The 19,550-nt window shown below is 43.8% G+C and overlaps 2 protein-coding genes across 31 annotated transcripts; one reads left to right on the top strand and one right to left on the bottom strand.

The window, feature by feature from the left end:
• Positions 1–138: 138 nt before the first annotated feature.
• NFYA (nuclear transcription factor Y subunit alpha) lies at positions 139–15,492 on the bottom strand. Of its 27 annotated transcripts, none has more exons than XM_035569082.2 (10): positions 15,324–15,492; positions 12,219–12,340; positions 10,415–10,498; positions 8,000–8,146; positions 6,591–6,722; positions 5,848–5,953; positions 5,179–5,327; positions 4,210–4,383; positions 3,728–3,829; positions 139–3,237 (listed from the first exon to the last, which is right to left on the bottom strand). In XM_035569082.2, the coding sequence occupies exons 2-10, from the start codon at positions 12,291–12,293 to the stop codon at positions 3,184–3,186; spliced, it is 1,023 nt and encodes a 340-aa protein (XP_035424975.1). In that variant the 5' UTR covers positions 12,294–12,340; positions 15,324–15,492; the 3' UTR covers positions 139–3,183. The 27 variants fall into 27 exon arrangements, with proteins under 27 accessions (XP_035424975.1, XP_035424974.1, XP_035424969.1 ...); XM_035569081.2 differs by having other exon boundaries at positions 10,412–10,495; positions 15,324–15,471; XM_035569076.2 differs by having other exon boundaries at positions 5,179–5,345; positions 15,324–15,469.
• On the top strand, positions 15,046–19,124 carry OARD1 (O-acyl-ADP-ribose deacylase 1). 4 transcript variants are annotated; one of them, XM_035569107.1, is made up of 6 exons: positions 15,046–15,142; positions 16,188–16,255; positions 16,794–16,938; positions 17,088–17,146; positions 17,511–17,623; positions 17,953–19,124. In XM_035569107.1, the coding sequence occupies exons 2-6, from the start codon at positions 16,220–16,222 to the stop codon at positions 18,053–18,055; spliced, it is 456 nt and encodes a 151-aa protein (XP_035425000.1). In that variant the 5' UTR covers positions 15,046–15,142; positions 16,188–16,219; the 3' UTR covers positions 18,056–19,124. The 4 variants fall into 4 exon arrangements, with proteins under 4 accessions (XP_035425000.1, XP_035424998.1, XP_035424997.1 ...); XM_035569105.2 differs by lacking the exon at positions 15,046–15,142 and adding an exon at positions 15,663–15,736; XM_035569104.1 differs by lacking the exon at positions 15,046–15,142 and adding an exon at positions 15,700–15,913.
• Positions 19,125–19,550: the final 426 nt, after the last annotated feature.

The raw sequence follows: 19,550 nt of genomic DNA, 5'->3' as shown, positions 1-19,550 counted from the left end.
GAAAAGGGAAAGGAGGGGAAAAGGCCAAGCTGCCTCAGGATGCCTCGACGGTGCCAAAACCGCTGCCTGCCCTCACGCTGCCGCTCCTGCCACTGGACTGCAAGGAGCAGAAGGACGCAATAGTGGAGCCAAAGCTGGTTCTTGCTTTATAAATTTTTATTAGCTGGATAGTGTACACAGTACTTACAATTGCATCTATTAAAGACCAAAATACACTTGAAAAAATGCATTATATAAAAAAAAATTATAAACTTTTAACTATATACAAACTTTGCCTTACGTTACGCAAATCTCAGTAACCCCCCCCACCCATTCACATGAACATTTTTTCCACCCTCCCCTCTTTTTAACATGCAAAGCCTTGAAGCCGTTTAGCTTAGCATTACTCGAGGACCATTTTCTACATCTCATTCTTTGAACTCGTGTACAAGTGTTTTTTTTCATTTTTGATAGGTTCACCGCTCCAGTGTTCCTTGGTCAATCAACCACATTTCACATTCTCCCCAAGCCTGTTCTTTTATCCTCATCCTTTATGCACTCCCAAAGTGGAGATTTTGCTCAAGTGTAGCCAATCCACAGAGAATTCTCATTTAATTACTAGAGAGGTTTGAACTTGGTGATGTCTCCAATTTAACAAGTTTACCCAGGAAAAGAAAGCAGACTTCTGGTAGCATGGGTCAATCACATTGACTGATACCTCCAATCTCGCCAAGCAAACACTACTTTTAGAAGTGAACACACATAACCTAAAGCAAATGAAAAACCTGACAGTAGCATTCAGGCTTTCAGATCGCTATTTAAAGCATTAACAGTAAGACTTCCTAAATAACACAAATCCGTAGGCCTTAATACACTTTCTACAACAACAGATCAGAGAACCTATATACGAAGGGCTTACTGGGAAAAAAAGTTCTAGCTGTTCTGAAGAAGTTTAGAACTTCTTTAAGAAAAGACATAATTACTCACAAAAGAGAAAAAAAAAAAAGAAAGGGAGGGAGAGAAAGAATTAATATGTCAGAGCAATAATCTCTGCTTCTCTAACTCCCAGCTGTCTGAGGGGGCTCTCCAGGACAGAGATCAGCTCTCAGTTGAAGAGCAGAAATGTTACGGAGAGGCTGTCTTACTTCAGCACATGAATATTCTACTGACAGAATGTACAGATGCTCTAAAAAAGTATTTACAATAATGCTGCAAATTCAACTAAAGCAGAAGTTGTCATTCCTTCACTGAAAGACCTGAAATGGGTGACCTCACAAGAAATGCCAGGTGCAGATTTTGTAGTTGCCAACTGAAGAAAACAAGCACCAACTGGCCAAGTATTTTAAGGCGGAAGCAACCAAAGGCACCAAAGATGCCATCAATGCTTTCTGAATAGTTAGAAAAAGCCCTCATGTAAAATTTGTGAGAAGAGTGTTGGATTACTAATATAATTTAAGACAAAATTCAAAACAAAAGATTTGGAACTAGGCTTCCACCTCCTCCTGTAGCTGCAGATGTCCCTGCACAGAAGAATTTCTCAGTTTCAGTTCACTGCGTCAGATGTAGTAAGGATAAGAACACCGAGCTACAAGTTCAGAAGAGAATGAACTTCATTTAAAAAAATCCAGCTAACTGTAAATACCAAATCTGCTTTTCTTCTCTGTACTTTCACTACGTACTTTACAGGTGGCTGATCAAAACACTGTCTTCCTTAGTATCTAAGCAGGCATACTCTGCCTCCCAGATTGCCTGCTGGCAGTGTAGCATCTAACATTTCTCCACATTTCTGTTCCTTCCTTCCTCTTATTTTTCTTCCCATCTTTTCATCCTTGTAGGTTTAGTGTATTTCTCTTTTATCTTAATAGAATGGTCAAAGCTGTGTCTTTTTGTATCCTCCCAGCCTTTTAGCACTTGCTGATTTCTCCACCGTTTTGCTTCTAGCCATAAGCTTTCAGTAAATGAGAAAAATGTAACAGGGAGATAATATGGTTAGAAAATCCCTTTTTTTAAAAACACAAGTACTCCTCCTTCCTTAAGTGCCACTTTTTAAATTTTTATTTAAGAGGATAGTCTGTAAAAAGCCTGAAAGGTTCATCAATATCTGCCTTCATTTGTTTAACAGTCCTTCAGTTACATCAGGATGAGCTGAGTTGTCCTGAGATTCTGCTGTCATGAAACAAACCCTCACTCTGCATAGGAGAGAATTTTTAGAACTGATTTAGAACAGACATCAAGAAACACTGTCAAAAAGATGGTCAAGTGCTATCACTGAGACTGCAGATTTTATTTCTTTTGGAGAAACCATGCACTGGACTGGCAGGTTAGAAGAAAGATTAAAAAAAGTAGTCCTTTGGAAGATATTCACGTGGAAGTTTTAATCCTTTTATACTACCATCCACTCTTCTTCCAAAGCACCAACTGCTAGCAATAAACATACCAAAAAACACCAGTAAATTGCTTTTACTAATTAAATCCTTATCCTCACATCAACAAACCTCTCCCCTTGCTTCTTGGGCCAGATACACAATAAATCAAGTCCTGTAATAACCTCGAACTATTTCTATTATTTTGACTTGATGGCTGAACTTTTCCCAGAGCAGAGCTTGCTGTTTACATATTTTACAGAGTAGAGCTTAAGAGAACCCCCTTCAGTTTCTGTCAGTCTCACAAGTGCAAATGCAACAGCAGTGAACAGTTCAGTTGACAGTTAGGTCCAAAGGTGTAAGAAGTGGATGTAAATAACAAGTCTCTACTGGGAAAGCAAAGTACTGTGGTGTAGTCACATCAGTGCTGGTTGCTATAAATTGGATTCTGTCTCTGTACAGAAGGGCCGTAACTCCACGAGGTCTTTGCTGGCCCTGCTTCAGCATGCCAGTTATTGCTGGTCAGTCAGTGGCACACTCTCACCATGGCCAATCTTAATGCAAGAGATGTTGTAAAGAAGAAAAGGCATGAGCAGTCAGACTTGGAAATCCCTGCGCTGAATCAGAAGAGTATACCAAGAAAGTCATTAAGTTTCTATTTGTTGAGTCAACTGCAGTTAAAATCTTGACCACACACTGAAAACGTGGTGTTTGCTCTGTAGAAAAGGATAGGCTGTGATATGGCGATTGTCCCATTGAAAGACTTGCTTGATACACTGGTAAGGTAGGACAGACTTGCAGAAGGGACAGGAATTCAGTTACGTTTTTCTTTAAGCAGTGATTAGGAGACTCTGATCATCTGTGTCATTGCTTCTTCGTTGGCCTGAGATGGATCCTACAGATACAAAATACAAGTCATGTATTTTATGCACGTCATACACTTTTCTGTGACAGCAGAGAATCGCACACCTATTTCAATAAAAGATACTCCTGTAACACCTCCTCTTCTGTTCTCCAAACAGGTCACATTTTTACTGGGTTTTATAAGCCACTGTAAGAGAACTGGGATATATAAATCTTAATAATTCCTAATAATGTGTTGTTTCTGGTATTTGGGAAAACCTACTGCTGGTAGGTCTAGGTCTGGTTCTGGTATTTGGGAAGGATTTCATTTTAGAGTGAGAAACACTCTTCCGCTGAAGCCACAGGACTGCTTTAAAGCACTAGTTAGCAACAATTGTTATTTCTACCCTACTACATTCAATCAGTCAGCAGCCTAGCTCCCAAGAAGAACAAAGAAAACAGTAGAAATACACCCCTAAAGCGCATTCTGAATAAATAAGAATTGTGTCATCTGTCCAAAGGACAGATAAAACTCTGCTTACCTGCATATGAGGGCTGTCTTTTTCCTTTGGTGAGAAGAACCGTCCACCTTCTCCTCGCTTCCTGGCCATGGCGTGACGATGCCGAGATTCATGCAAGTATTTCTGTCACAGTATGGAAGAGGAAAGTAATGAGAGCAGTCTGCACTTCCTAGTTCAGTAATTCCAAGTAAATGAGACCGCAGGGGAAATTCACGACTTACTAAAAGAGCCTACCTGGATCCCATCCTTCCCCACCCACCCCTGAGATAAAACACTTACAGTAAATGCCTGTTTGCAACACAGTTACATACCTATTCAACAATTAAACACATGGAAAAGAAGTACTACTACTACAAGGGACGCAAAAAAATTACTCTGATGTAGCTTATGAACAAGAAAATTTGAAAAATACTGTGATTCCGATCCTTATTTTTCTGGTAGAGGTGCTTTTCTGTGCCTTTCCCATAGAGCAACCCTGTATCAGATCTGAGTTACGTTCTCACCCTTCTTTCTTTGGGAATTTTTCCCTCTGCTTCAAGCTTCGCACGTGCCTGCCTCCTCTTAAGGATCCGGTGATACTGTTTGGCATTTACGTACAGGGGCTCTTCTTCAAGCATCTCTGCTCCAGGCAAAGGTATTCGCTGGATAGCTGGTACTGATCCAGCTCCAGGTACCATCTATACAGAGGAGAATGATTTTAGTACTTGCAGTTGGAACAAAAAGTGAATGCAAAAATAATCAAAATAAAATGTTTACAATGGAAAGGGTTTGGTTTTCTTTCAGGTAATGTACCTACTTAAATTGAAAGAAGTAATACAGTTGTTCTCAAACTGCAGGACAAATTTAAACAAATCAATCACAAATCATCAGCGTTTGCTTTTTTCCTGATAATATTAGAAGTTCCATACAATGTACAATTCTATGACCACGTTACTGCTTCTTGTACAATTTGCATCCACGACATGCCATCATTTCCCTTTCTTTCTGGTTATCACTTATTTAATTTATATGGTAATTTCATAACATTTCTTAAACATCTATTACTTGTAGAGATGCTGACATCTAGTGGGGATGAACTGTAAAGTTCAAGTTAAAAGGTATCACACTACAAAGAAGTAAGAACTGGCAGAAAATGTGTTCGTATGAATCAGAAAAAACATTACAAAGGCATCCGCAAGAAATGCAATAGTCTATTCAATCCTTCTAAATGTCTGCTTATTAGTTAACAGCTTATTTGGAATTTCAGCTTCTAGATTTTTGAACTCAACTGCTGTAGTAGAACGGAAGTACAGGAATACAAAAATCGCAATAGGAAATGGGCCACTAAAACTGAAAACTTGTATCATTTAATCTCCTGGTAGCTACTGAGAAGCCTGACCATATTAAGTTGACAAGAATCTCTGATAGTGGCTTGCGCACAGATACCTCAAAGCTCAACCTTTAAAAAGATCAATGGAAAATTAAATACATACCATAACCATTCCCCCTGAGTTGACGACATTTCCAGCAACTGGCAGCGTCACTGTAACAGTCCCTTGTCCGCTACTGGTGGTATTGGTGTTGGCTCCCGCTTGGACAATTTGTGCTCCAGCCAAACTGGCCGCTGGAATGGTGATCATGCCTGTAACAGGGACTGTAACTTTAAGAAAATAAAACACAAAAGAAGAAAAAAAAACAAAAACACGCACACAGAAAGAAGGGAACACCATTAGTCCCACTTCTGTTTGTCACTCATTCACCCTTTCATAAGATGTAAAAGGATTTAGAAATGCATTGTGAGTTCTTAACTAGATTCCATCACCTGGTCCTCATGCTTGGTATTTTTTGCATCTGCACAGGAATCCCAGCCTCAGGTAAGTATTCTGAAGTGTAAAAGCAAACTCAAGTGTTTCTATTCTACTACACCTTGCCGAAGAAAAAAGCAATTTTTGACTTTTCTGGGGAAAAAACTACCTCCTAAATTCCTGTATAAAAACAAACTTTTCTTCTTCCATTCGCTATGACAACATTTCCTATCAAAACAATCACAGCATCACCAACCAACATTGCAACTCATTGTTTTCTTTGACAATAATTACAAGGCAGTAAAATCTATAAAACAGATTTGGAGAAGTCCTGAATTTTTGCACCAAAGCTCCTACCTTGTTGGAGAATGGTTCCATCAGCATTAACTGGCTGATAGACTATGGTCTGGCCTTCAGCCGTTTGTGCTACCTGCTGGCCTTGAACTGCTATTTGTTGCTGCGTCTAAACAAAACAAAGAACACAGTAACTTTTATAAACTGCTTCTTCCCCAAATTTCACAATTTCTGACTTAACACACAGTGCTTATGATGTTTCAGGCATGTATTTCTTTTGCTTTATTACCAGCATAAAGAAATAGGATGGAGCACAAACCAACTGAATTGAAGAGAAAGTACCTGAAGCACGTTTAATGAACTTTTTCTAACACTGCAGTACTTAATATTCAAAGAAACAAGTTCTAGGTTTCCTGTCTCACTAGCAATATGTTAAAGGAAGAGCTAGTCTGTTCAGAAATTTAATTTTGGTCCTAAACAACAAAAATAGCAGAAAACCCAGGTACGACTAGACTATTTCACAAAATGGCACAAGTATGAAATTAGCAATACTTTGTCAAATTTCAACAAAGAGATGAAGACAGCCGTGAACAAATACACAGAAACACGATGGATAAAAACATGCAGTCTATTCATTCTGTCCCAGAGTTATGCATGAAAACACTACAAAAATATTAACTTTATTCTCAAGTTCTCCTCGACATTAATATATATTTTTTCCTTTTTACTTAACCACATCTTAAGTCATTTGTCAAGTTTCTCTTCCTACGCCTCTCAAGAAAACCCTTTCATGCTGGTGCAGTTACCTGTGTCTGGCCAGCAGTAACTGCAGTCTGTGGCTGCTGTATAATGATCTGCTGGGTCTGGCCCTGCTGCCCCTGTACCTGCACAGCCTGCCCACCTTGAATCTGAATCTGACCTGGCTGGACCAACTGAATCTGTGGAAGAAAGAGTCAGAAAGGAACATTAACTATACCTCTTATTTCTCCCTCCTTGGCCTCAGCATTACCACATCACCTCTGAGGATGATTTACTGTTACAAAGAAAGCACTGATTCTTCTTGTTTTTCCATTTTAAAATGAAGAGTTTTAATTAATTCCTCTCTACAACACAGCAGTCACTGATGCAACAGCTGTCAGGACCATACAGAACAGAGGAAATGTAACATGCCAGTGTCATCATGCCCTAGCAACCCTCCGCTGCTTACACAGTAAAACGGTCAAAGAAATAAATTACTCACATGAAACTAGGAATAACAATACTCAGGTCAAAGAAAAAAAGAAGAGCAAGATTTAAAGTATCTGTAGAGCGTTAATTATCCAGCATACAGAAATACTCCTGGGCATATATAAAAATATTTTCAGCTTTGCGGAGAAGTCTTTCCATCAATGTAAATATTTGTGAGACAAAAAGAGAAACTGGAATATAGTTTGTCGCTTCTGCTTTAAAAACAAGTTACAGACTTTCCTCAACAACCAGACTGTAAAGAACCTAACCCAAAAAATATTGCCTTTCAATCAAGGAAACTGAATACAGTAACTAAATAAACTTCTCAAGACACCAACACAACGTGTGCCTTCCTGGACTGTGCAGAACTTCATTCCTAAACCTCATTCTCTAATCACTAGAACACTTCCATTAAGCTGCCATTACAGTTCTTCCCTTACTTTGGGAGAACACACGTTGAGCACCCGCTGAAATTTAAAAGCTGTCTTAAGTATTTAAAAATAATTGTTTCTAATAAAATCATCAGATTTCCTTCTACACTATTACTTTGTTTGCAATGGAAATGTTTAAATGCACCTTCAGCCATCACATAATAGATGAACTCAAGGACAAGAATTTACTTCAGGAAGCTTCATTTTTTTAAAAATAATTTTAAAAATCCTCTTTCTTAGCCATGAATTGAATAGGCACCAGACCAACTATACTGTAATGGTCAGTGAAAAAAAACACACCAAACTCTAGCTATATCTTGATGGACTGCACTTAAAAGGTTTGCACCATCCCTTACAATGTGAAAACCAAGCACAAAGCACATTTTAGTTGCATTTTTAAATAGGCAGCTCACGGTGGCAGACCCACAGCTGGAAAACAACCAGATCTGCCCAGTTTATTTTAACAGTGCTGAGGCAAACACACTCTATCTGACCGGGTAAGAACATCACGGTTCATTCTCTGCGATTCATCTTCAATAAAATTAGGGTTATCTCACCTGCTGCAGTCCCTGCGTTCCGGAAACCGGGACTTGCATTATGGTCTGGCCCTGACCCCCAGGCACCGCCTGCACCATGATCGGCTGGCCAGTTGATGTGATCAGCTGGCCTCCGCTTACTTGCACCATTAACGGTTGACCCTGGACCTAGGAAACAGGAAAGAAAGAAAAAACAAACACAAACAGAACAATGAAAATGTCTGGTGGTGTGAAACCAGAACCTAAAGCGGCTGCCACGTGAGGATGAGTGCTTACCTATCGGAGCGCAGTGACCACAGAAACCGAGCCACAGTCCCTAACCTGGGCTGATAACCAGCAATAACACCTTTAGTTTCTAAAGCTTTTTCCATGCTGTGCTGCTGGATTTTTTAAATTAACTTTTTCTGCTGCAGTCCAACCAAAACCTCCCATCTAATTGCAATAAAGCAGGAAAGGCATGACTAATTTTTTCAGACACAGTAACTACGTTCATGCACAGCCCGAGAGCAAAGTGCAGTAAAAGAAACTTCATTAACCACATCACTACTACTAATCTTTGACTGGGGCTCCTAATGAGAAGAGCTCTAAATAAGCCACTCTGGCAGAGAGACCCTGCAGTAGCTTCCACTCTCTCCAATTACATGCTTAAACCGCTTCCATTTCCTAACCAGCAGCTATAGCAGGTGATATTCTCAGAGAATCTTCTCATGGTTACTAAATGAAATTATTCATGTAACAGCACAAAACGCAGTTCAGTAAGGAAGAGCAACAGAACACATGCAGCGGCCACGTCTTGGACCAACAAGGCTTGCAGCAGATTTCTAAATTCTGCATTAAAGGTCACTGCGACTGGCCACTAGGAAAAAGGCTAATGAAAAGAAAGGCAAGGGGAAACTTCTCTCTTTAAACACCCTTACCTGCTAATTCCCCAAACGCCCCAAAACAAATCTTTGAAGAGACTACAGTAAGCTGAAATGTGAGATGAGTTGTACGAACTAGGTAATAGGTAATCACGCTTAGCCATGCCCCAAGTTGTGTTGTTTTTGTTTCTAAACAACAAAGTCACTGAGTTCTTGGGTTTTTGAGCTGTAGATTTCAAGAACAGGCAATACTGAACGTTTGCTCTTCAACCACTCTCGCTGTAGAACACCAGACTAAATATCGGCACAGATTTTCATCACGTTCTGAATGCCTACAAAAAAAAAAAATCTTCACTTCACATAGCTGAAATACCTTAGTGAGTTACATGTTAACACACCTCCAGACACCACCACAGGGGGACCTCAAGAACCAGCAGGCTAAATAGAATATTGGGACCTCACAGGTCACCCCACACCCCCGCTACACTGTTCCGTTCCTCAACCTCGTTACTATCACATCGGAGTCACTAGCAAAACTGGTAGTACTTTATTGAATTATGAGAGATAAAAGCATGCTCGTGTCAGCCAGAGAGAAGCAGCCAGCAGGACTACATCCAGTAAGCAGAAAGATAAACGTACATTCCAGGAGTCTTGTTAATGCATTAGAGCAAGCAAAAACAACAACAAAAACAGGTGGGGGGAACTGGAAGGGCACAGTGACCCAAGCAATTTAAGTCAGCCAGCTTTTTGTGTTTCAACTCCAAACATAAAAAATGCTGTGTTCAACTTTACACCTGGCAAGTCCATTCGAGCCTCAAACAAAACCAAAATACTGAGTGAACAATGCGCTAATAAATTGCTAGGACTGTCCTGGGTTTATCAACTCCTTTAAAAATCTCCTCCGTGAGCTAATAAAGTGACATTTGTGAATGCTTGCAAGACACAAAACGCTTCAACTGAAACAAAACAGGGTTTGAAATGACCTTGTATTTCTTTCCAATTTCTGATGTATTTGTTGTTAGAATACATACTCCTGGGTTTCCGTGTTGTTCAGGTATAAATAAAACGTCAGCCATCTCAGTCCTGCAGGAGCTATCGCTATCCCCAGGTACCTTTTCCAATCACAGCTGAAGAAGTCTCACTCTTCAAGCTGGTGGGTCATCTGCCACCTCTGTCCCTTGCGCGTAGGGAAGACACAGAACTACTCACGGTGGGTACCAGAAATCCAATCTTGAAAGCACAGAAAATCTTTGGGTTGCGTCACTTCAGTTCTATCTTTTGAGTTCATTATCTTAGGTTTTTTATTTATTTATTTATTTATTATTTCCTTTTGAGTCCCATTTCAACCACTGTTTGCTTTCAGAATTACAACGGCTGGAATTCACGAATGCATCTGAGACCCAATGAAAAGCCCTAACCCCTGCTCTTTATGGAAAGCTCACATCAAGCACATAGTATTGGCCACCAATTTTCCTGCCCCTATTTCAAACCCTGTAAAAAACACAGCATTAGATATGTGGTGATGGGGAGAGTCATGCAGTGCTCACATAAACACAATTAGAGAGATCACCACTACCTGGAGGGTCTGGACTTGCTGGCCTGAGGCGGATGCCACCTGAGCCTCAGTCTGCAGCTGGACAGCAGTGACACCACCCTGCTGCTGGGAATAGGAACAGGAATAGCTTGAAACATGGAAATGCACAGCTCAGACAAGAGACAACCACACTTTGCTGGAAGAGGATGAATTTTAGAATTCGTATATGCTGCTCTCGGAACATATGGAATGTGATTATACTTAGCAGATCTAAGAACAGAACACTGGCAGACCTGCGTATGATGCTGACAGCCTTCAACATCCCAAACAAAAATCAGTTACAAAGAACACGTGAGATCATTTTGCAGAACTTAAAAAAATCTCTGCTTCGTTGTCTTAGACTCCTACCTTTCTGCGTAACGTCTCCTTTCACTGCTCGACTTTTTATTGCAAAACGTTCCAGATTTTTGTCCAGACTTGTTAGTTACAATAAAGGCCACACATTTCTTCCTGCACAGAAGAGCAGCAAAGACTACAGGCCTCATCTGTGTCACCTCTGCATCATCATCTTCCCACCACTGACCTTGAAGGATGATCTTGAGAGGTTGCAAGAGCAGTTAAATCTAAAAGCCTCGTCTATCTTTAGCCTCTTCAGTAAGAGTCCCAAAATAATCAACGTTAACTGCGTTAGCTTTTGGGGAGATGTACGACATCTCTCTACTAAAAGCTGCACTACAGCTGGCCTATTAAAGTATCTTAGAAAAACATTTCATGTACAGTACAACACTGGCTTTGAGAGTATGAACTAAAACGAAAGAAGTTCATGTATGTTTAATGCCCTTTACCTACAAAGTATCAATAAAACCAAAGGTATCTTTGGTTACCTGCTGGAAGCAGGTATTTTCGATAATTCTATTTTGTCATTTTCCATCCTTAGCCATAATCCTCTTCTCCAACTAAATTCAGTGGGAGAAGCTGGTCCCAGCTATCAAACCCTCAAATAGGCTGACGACAAAGCAAAGTACGTCTCGTTGGGAACATAACCCAGCGCTTCATCCACATGCGAGACCAACTAAGAAACGCCTCCTGCCTTGAATGAACACAGGATGCAACAAAAATTCAGCAACAGCACGGCTCATCTGAAAATGTATTATCCTATGTGAATGGATGAAGTTTAGTAACATTAAAAACCTACAAGCCTTAAAAACAAAACGGAACAGAACAAAACCCAACCAAACAGCCTGCACACTAACATGTAAACTAGGAAGTTCTTTCTGGAACAGATGAATTCATCCGAAGATGCAAGGTGGTTTTCTTTTAGTTATTTTGCTTTCCCCCAAATTCTTGTGCTGTGTGTTCATCTTGATCTATCTGTAGTACTAAACTGAAGGATTTCTATTTGAGAAAGCTGGAAGAAGGCTCTATTGGCTCGAACAAAATTTACTTCAATCTGGGGGGAAATCTGCATTGTTCCTTGCAGACAACTGACTCTTTGGATTAAGATTTTGTTTCCTCCATTTTCAGAGGATTTGTTACTTTCTTCACATCACTTCTAGTCTGCAAACTCCCTACTCCACTGAAATTTGACAATATATACTATAAAATTAAATTAATAAAATTACAGGTAGGTGTGTTGTTTTTTTTTTATTTAAAAAAAAAATGCCTACTTACTCTGACTTCAGTGATAACACAACTCAATGTTAAACTGCTCAACTGACACGAGTCAGGTAAGCACACATCCAGACAGTATCATGAAGCATCTCGCTGATTCTGTGGAACTCTGAGAAGAAGCAGGTTTGCAACTCAGCACTGGCAGTGCCAAATCACCCACTTTAACTTCCCATACCTGCTGCTGAATCTGTCCAGCTTGCACGACGATCTGCTCTGTGGAACTGTTACTGTTGGCTGTGTACTGCTCCATAGCGCTTCAGTTCCAACGCTGAACAAGGCACACCTCAGTCCGTGTAGCTGGCAAGGCGAGAAAAAAAAGCATGTGATAATTGTCCCAAGGCTGGAAAATGAGCATCACCCTACGGTAGCTGGAAAGCAAACCACCTGCTACCAGTGAGGTGACGCCTTGGTCGCAGTCGCACAGTCAGAGCTGCTGCTTCACCAAGGACTTATCTCCTTCGTGGCACCGTACTTTCATTTATTAACAAAGCTGGAATTTTTATGTAAAAAACACGTTGTTATCTCAAACTCAATTCTGTAATTATCTTCAAGTAATAGCTATAAAGCTGCCTGTTTTACTCAGCATATTCCGGCCTATGGACAGTTGCCCACAGTACTTACTGGTGGAGGAGAAGGGCGTTCGCTCTTAAAATCACAAAATGCAATGGTCAGGTGCAAAACTGAACGAGATTTTGAGACTTCAACAAAGCGAAGTGACACAGGCTCTCCTTCCCCAACTCCACTGCACTGCCTCCTTTTATCTCTTCCTTCTCCCCCTCCTTTCTTGTATTTTGAAAACAGACAGCAGACCTCTCATTTCTTGGACTCTTGCCTAGCCATACGGAGAACACAGAGCTGAAATAAAACACTGGGTTCCACAACCTCCTTCTCCCTGACATTTCTTCTCAGTGGATCAACAAAGGAAGGATTCTTACTGCTACTTCTAATGACGTACTTGATTTAACCTATGGCTGAGCATGTACCTGCTGCTCGAGTGAAAAAGCAGAGTATGGCTTCCGTCTTCCAAGTCTAAAGCAACAACAAAAAAAAAGCAACAGGCCCCTTCAGTTTTCAAAGAACCATATGAAACGTAGCCCCAATTTCCTCTAGCTGTAATAGACGCTGCGGTAACTGCTGTAACGATGTAACCACGCTGCTCACGTTCCCTGCTCCTTAACTTTCCAATATCCTTTGTACTTCAGTGCCTTGCATTATTTTAGCAACGCTACCTTACTCCTGTAACCTTATAAAAACCACAACTATTTTATTCACCACTGATTTCTTCGGTGTCAACACCGAACGTTGCGTAACTATGAAGAAAGACAAAAAACAGTATGTAACAAAACAGATCAGAAGCAGGTTTACTACAGGGGCCATAATACTCAGCTGTAGTAGAGCAAGAATCAGATCTGTGGTTCACAATTCGGATGCAGCAACACCAACCCTGGAGATCACACGGATACTCCGAGTCCCAGGACAGAAAGGCACTTCATTTGGATGCAGTATTAACTCCATCCTTGGCCCATTTAGTAACAGTTTTTCCAGAGATTGCCAAAACATACTTAATTTCTGCCCTAAATGTTTGTGGGGCTATCAGGAAACAGCTCCCACATCTCATTCTTCCGGAAGGTTTTTCAGTAACAAGCACAGGATGCCACTAAACTGTATTTGCCAAAAGTTCTCTGGCTTTCTTTACACCAAACACCAAATTAAGCACAGGGATACGTCTATTTGGGAACGCTTCTTCTCAGACCCCCATGTCAAGCCCCTATCTTGTTAGGGTAAAAAAAACAGCAGCATCGCAGTCCTAGTTCTTTGCACAAGCTGCGGTTAGCCGGTGTTACATACAGAAGGTTTTACACGTGCTGGATCATCGTCCTCCGATTTCCTTTATTAAAGCAGAAGAGCAGCAGCGTTACTCTACCAAAGTTACATCGCAACGATCAGCGTTCTGCTTCAATGGGCGTGCTCCTCCCACTGAGCTCACTTGTCAGCTCCTCCTCACTGGGCCCTTGCCTGCACTGAAGATGACTTCAGAGCTCATTTTATTCACATATTCACATGTTCATGTGTGACTGAACCTACAGGAGCGGTTCCCTATGCTAGGAATTAGTCAGCACGGAAGCACCGTTAAGAAACGTGTCCCACCCTGGAGGAAAGTCAGGGAATTGGCAGAGCTCTCCAGGGCTGATCAGAGTCCTCAAAGGACGCCAGCAGAGGACAGCCGCCCCCACAAAGCCGCGGACAGGCTTTCACCGAACACCAGCACAGAGACGCCCCTGCCTCGTCTCGCGCTGCTGAACAGAATCCAACGTGTGGCACCCGTGTGTTGTTTGTGGTCTCCGTACCCAACTTTCAAGGCAGGGAGGTTCACCCAGGGGTGTTTTTACCGTGTGGCAGAAGAGCCTGAGCCCTGGGGCTTTCCTCAGCGGGGCCGCAGCTCCCTGGGGGCAGCTCCCATCAGATGTGGGCTCACGGCCGCCATTTGGTGCCTGGCACTGGGACCCCCAGGGGAAGGGGGGGAGCCCCCTGCCCACCTTGGTAGTGGGACGGGGAGGGAAAGACGGGGATGAGGAGTAAGATGAAGAGGCGCACAGCTGGGCCAGCAGGAATCCTAGAATCATTAGGGTTGGAAAAGCCCTCCAAGATCATCTGGTCCAACCACCCCCTGCCACCAGCACCCCCTGAGCCATGTCCCCAAGCCCCGGGCCCGACCTCTCCTTGAGCACCCCCAGGGACGGGGACTCCACCACCTCCCCGGGCAACCCGTCCCAACACCTGACCGCTCTTTCTGAGCAGAAATGTCTCCTCATTCCCCACCCGAACCTCCCCCGGCCCAACTCGAGGCCGTTCCCTCAGGCCCTACCCCTGGATATCTGCGGAACTACAAAGCTCCCCCTCCCGAGGGCGGAGCCCTACCGTCCCCCAGCGGCCCCATACGGGCACGACCGGGCTCTACGGGGGAAGAGGGGAAGGGACAGGAGGAGGGACGGGAGGAGGGACGGACGGAAACCGGGCCCTGCACCGGGCCGGGCCTGCCCCGCTCCTTCCCCTCCACCACCTCAGCACCTCCCGGTGCCCTCCGCAGCCTCCTGCCCGGTACCCTCCAGTCCCCCCGGTACTCCTCCGTTCCCCCTGAGGCCTCCCCGTCCCCCTGGAGCCTCCCCGTCCCCCCGGGCCCCCTCCTGCCCCGGGGCCGCCCCCCGCCGCCCCCGGCCCCCTGCCCCCGCCCGGCCCCGCCCGGGGCGCTGGGGGCGCCATCTTGGCTGCTCGCGCTCACCCGGGCCTCGCTCCCCCGGTTGGGCCCCGCCGCTGATTGGCTCCGCCGCCGCCCGCCGCAGCCCAATCAGCGCCTCCGCGCAAAATGGCGCCCAACCCCGGACAAAAGCCGCCTCCCGCCGGCCCCGCCTCCCGCACGTGGCCCCCTCGGAGGAAGGCCCCGCCCGCCCGCGGCCCCCGCGCATGCGCCGTGGGAAGGGAGGGCGGCTCGCAGGGCGGCGGTGGCCCGCAGCGCGCATGCGCCGCCCCGGCTCCACCCCCCCCCTCCCGCCTCCATCTCCGCCCCGCCTCTCAGCGCCTCGCGCGTGCGCCGTGGGGCGGCCGGCGGAATGTTCTGGGCGGGTACCATAGAGAGGGAGGTCCTCCGCGCTGCCTAGAGAGGCTGCCGAGAGGGAGGGCGGCGGCCGCCATTTTGTGCGTGAGGCTGAGCGCGGCCTAGCGGCGAAGCGGGGCTGGGCCGGGCGATGTGGGCAGCGCTGGGCAGGCTCGGGGCGGCGCCAGCCCCGCTCCTCCGGCTCCTTCCTCACGCCCTGCCCGTTGGGGTTTCCCCCTGCTGGGTCTCCTTCCGGCCCGGAGCAGGATCCGAGGCCCGTGGGTGCTGGTTCTGCGTTAGCCCCGGGCTGGGGCCTGCTGGCGCCTCACGGGCCGAGCTGTGGGGTGCTGCGGCTGCTTCCCTCCACCACCCCCACCCCCACCCTCCCCCGCTGCTGCTTTTCTCCTTTTTTTTTCTTCCTCCTTTCCCAAGGGGGTGTTTTGTCTGCCTACAGTGGCCCATAAAGGCAGTCAGCCCTGCGCTTTCTGTCACACGAGTTTATTGCCTAGTTTGGGGTTCTAATAACTGTTTTTCTCTCTGTCATCTTTCTAGCCACAGGAGTCTTCACCATAGCCCACGTTACCATGGCCACCCAGGTCTTCAAGGAGCAAGGGGAGCGAGTGCGTAGAAAATGGGTTATGTGGGCTATTGCTGTGATGCATGTCTCTGTAAAGAGACCTTCTTGTTCCCTAATAACATCACAGGTGGTTGTAGCACGTAGCTTTGGGGAGCAGAGTGACTGATATTAAAGTTCTTGCTAATTTTTCTGCGCTTTTGTACTTCCATCAGTGATGTGCGTCTTTTACATCAGCACAGAGCTTAGGTGTTTAAATGTCTAGGTGTATGGAGCACTGACATACTGACAATGTGTTGAGGATGTGCAGTAAGCCACTTGTACTCTGTATTACATAATTGTCCTTTATCAGTTGTGTAAAATGAACTGCTGAGCTGGCACTTGATTCTCATAGCTGATCTTGTAGAAAAGATAAGTTATCTGCTTGTTATGTTCACAATTCATACTAAATCAATTTACTTGTAAATGGCATCTTAAGCTCAGTGCCTCGCAGGTGTTATCATATGGGCTTGCCTAGCTGCAGGTGTTTTGTTATCATAGTCTGCCCTCTAAGCTTTCCCACTTGTGTTTGTGTTGTTCTTCAGATCAAGTGTGTTAAGGGAGACCTTTTCTCGTGCCCCCAGACGGACGCCTTGGCTCATTGCATCAGTGAGGACTGTCGCATGGGCGCAGGCATAGCTGTTCTCTTTAAGAAAAAGTTTGGGGGCGTCCAGGAGCTGTTGGATCAACGTGAGTGATACGTGCGGGGTGGACATGTGGGAGCTTAAGGGCTAAGTGATTCCCAGCAGTAAGGGTATTCCAAGCTATGAGGGTTGCTGGGATGATTATGTAGTGGACTTTTAACTGTTTTAAAAATAACACTTTCTTTTTCCCTTTAGAAAAGAAAACTGGAGAGGTGGCAGTTCTCCAAAGAGATGACCGGTATATTTACTACCTGGTAAGAGGAGGACAGGATTCCAGTGCTTCCCTGTAACCAAGTTGTATTAGATATTGTAACGAGGGCTTTAAGAGTTGGGAGGGTTTTTTTGAGTATGTTTTTCTAAAAAAAGTGAGATGTATTACTCAAGTCTCCCTCCTTGAGGAGAAGCCAAGCTTCCTTGTGTGCGCATGTTTATACTTTGAAGTTCACAGAATCAGCTGCTAATTTATACTGCTTCAAGCTATGAAGTGTAGTTCTTTTTTCCTTCAGTAGTAGCAAATCTGGGTGTACAGTCTCTGAGTCTGGTGGAGCATGTTTTGAACAAAAAAAAGCTGCAGTGATCACACCAAAAGCACAACTGACCTTTTATATTTATACTTAGATTACAAAGAAGAAAGTTTCTCATAAGCCCACTTATGAGGATATGCGGAAGAGTTTAGAAGCCATGAAAACACACTGCCTAAACAACGGAGTTACGGACATTTCCATGCCCAAGTAAGAAAGCCAGTCAGTGTGCTATAAGTAATTCGGCGTTGCTCGGGTAGAAGGATTTTTGAGACGTGATTCCCTACCATGAGATAAGAGTTCAAGTATCCACTTCAATATAACTTTTATTCAACTGTGTGAATGAAGCGTGCGTTTCCCAGTGGGTTTAAATGATAGCAAAACATTCGGGCTTGGTTATTGCCATATTTTATCTGCATTATGTTGATTTGTGGTGAGTTGAGTTAGTGCTACATAAATGGTAGCTGCCTGAAGGGCTAATTGTTCATAGCATGCTCCAAAAGAGCTCATTACAGTTGTTTTGGTGTCTTGTTTTCCAGGATCGGGTGTGGACTTGACCGCTTGGATTGGGATAAAGTTTCAGCAATACTTGGGGAAGTGTTTGAAGACACAGATATAAAGATTACGGTTTACTCTCTGTGAGCAAAAGAGTTCAAAGATGGCCTCGTTTCCCTTGCTTTCAGGAATGGCAACTTCTTAACTTGATGAGGGGGGGAAACTGCATGCTGAGCACATTCTTCTGAGCATAGCTCACTCCTGTGTTGGCAGTGGCAGTGGCTTAATAGGAAAACAAAAAGAACAAAAGTCCCAGAGCAGCTAACTTAGGATGCTGTGTTTAGGGAGCCTGTGTTGAAACCTCAGGGAGTTCCTGGTCTGTCCCAGGAAGCCACCAGATGTCACTGGTCCTCCACAGAGCACCTGGCTGCGCCCCGGAGCTTCTGTTGAAAGCAGCCAGTTCCTGTGCAGAGTGAAATCGGAGCTGCCTGCCGCTGCTTAGGTATTAGTTGATTTGTTCTGGTTCATAACGATGAGCTGTGGAGCCCTGCCATTTCTGTTTCTTTAAAGTTTTGCTGTGTTCACATATAGTATAATTATACGAGATTAAAAATTAATTTTTTATCTTTTGGAAGCAAGTATTTTTGTTATGAGATCGTACCAAGGAGAATCGTGCTGTCAACATGAAGCAAATGTTTCTTCAGTGCTCTGCTGTCAGATCAGAGCACAGTCCTTGCAAAGAACTTACCTATGTATACGTTTTGGCTGTACGCAACAGGAGGAAAACGGTTTTGAAAGGGGATCCTGGAGACTTGTAATGATACCTAGTAGGTGTATTTTGTGTGATACGATTGATATGGCACGAAGAACATTTTTTTTTGTCTTCACATATGAATGACAGGATGTAAAAAAAAAAAAATCGTATGGAAGGCAAGGTTTGTTTTTTGCCTTTTTTTTTTTTTACTGCTTTTGTAGTTGAGCTGTTGTGTGCAGTTTGGTGTTTGTTGTCACCAAATAAACACAAATCAGTGTATTAAACCACTGCTGTACACTGGAGTTTGGAAAATTAGGTTCCAGTGCTGAAGAACTCTCGGCATTTCCCTTGTTTGTTTTTTTCCCCACTGTCCCATAATACCAAATCTTTTGACTTCTGTCATGCTGAATGCTTGTGAAAATGCCAAATATGTTGAATAAACCTAATAGATAAGACAGTCAAGATTTTGTTGTTGTAAAATAGGGTTCCTAGTTACTTTTTATGACCTATTAAGCGTGCGGAGCCTTTTCTGTTTTGTGTGTTGTGGATGAATCTGTATTGTATGTTTTCTTTGTTTATGCAGATCTGCAAATTCTGTTTGTCTTTAAGAGCTTCATATTGTTCCTCTCTGTTGACTGTCCTTTTTTTTGTGAACTTCTTGCTATAGCTGAATCCACAACTCAGAGAAATAAACTGAGTAAAGCAAGTAGGAACTGGGAGTATTGAGCCGATCACGAGTGAACATCAGGACTGCTCATTGATTTAGTTCCTGTGCTTATTTATGTTTGTTTCTTAGAGCTAGTGGCAAAGACACGAAATCCACAGTGGCTGCACAAAGGTGTTCTCACTGCTGCTTGTTTTTGTTGCCTGGAAAGTTTGTGCCAGAAT

The sequence above is a fragment of the Cygnus atratus genome, chromosome 24 (genome assembly GCF_013377495.2).
Source record: "Cygnus atratus isolate AKBS03 ecotype Queensland, Australia chromosome 24, CAtr_DNAZoo_HiC_assembly, whole genome shotgun sequence".
Classification (NCBI taxonomy): Eukaryota; Metazoa; Chordata; class Aves; order Anseriformes; family Anatidae; genus Cygnus; species Cygnus atratus.
This window is presented reverse-complemented; position numbering and strand designations above follow the sequence as displayed.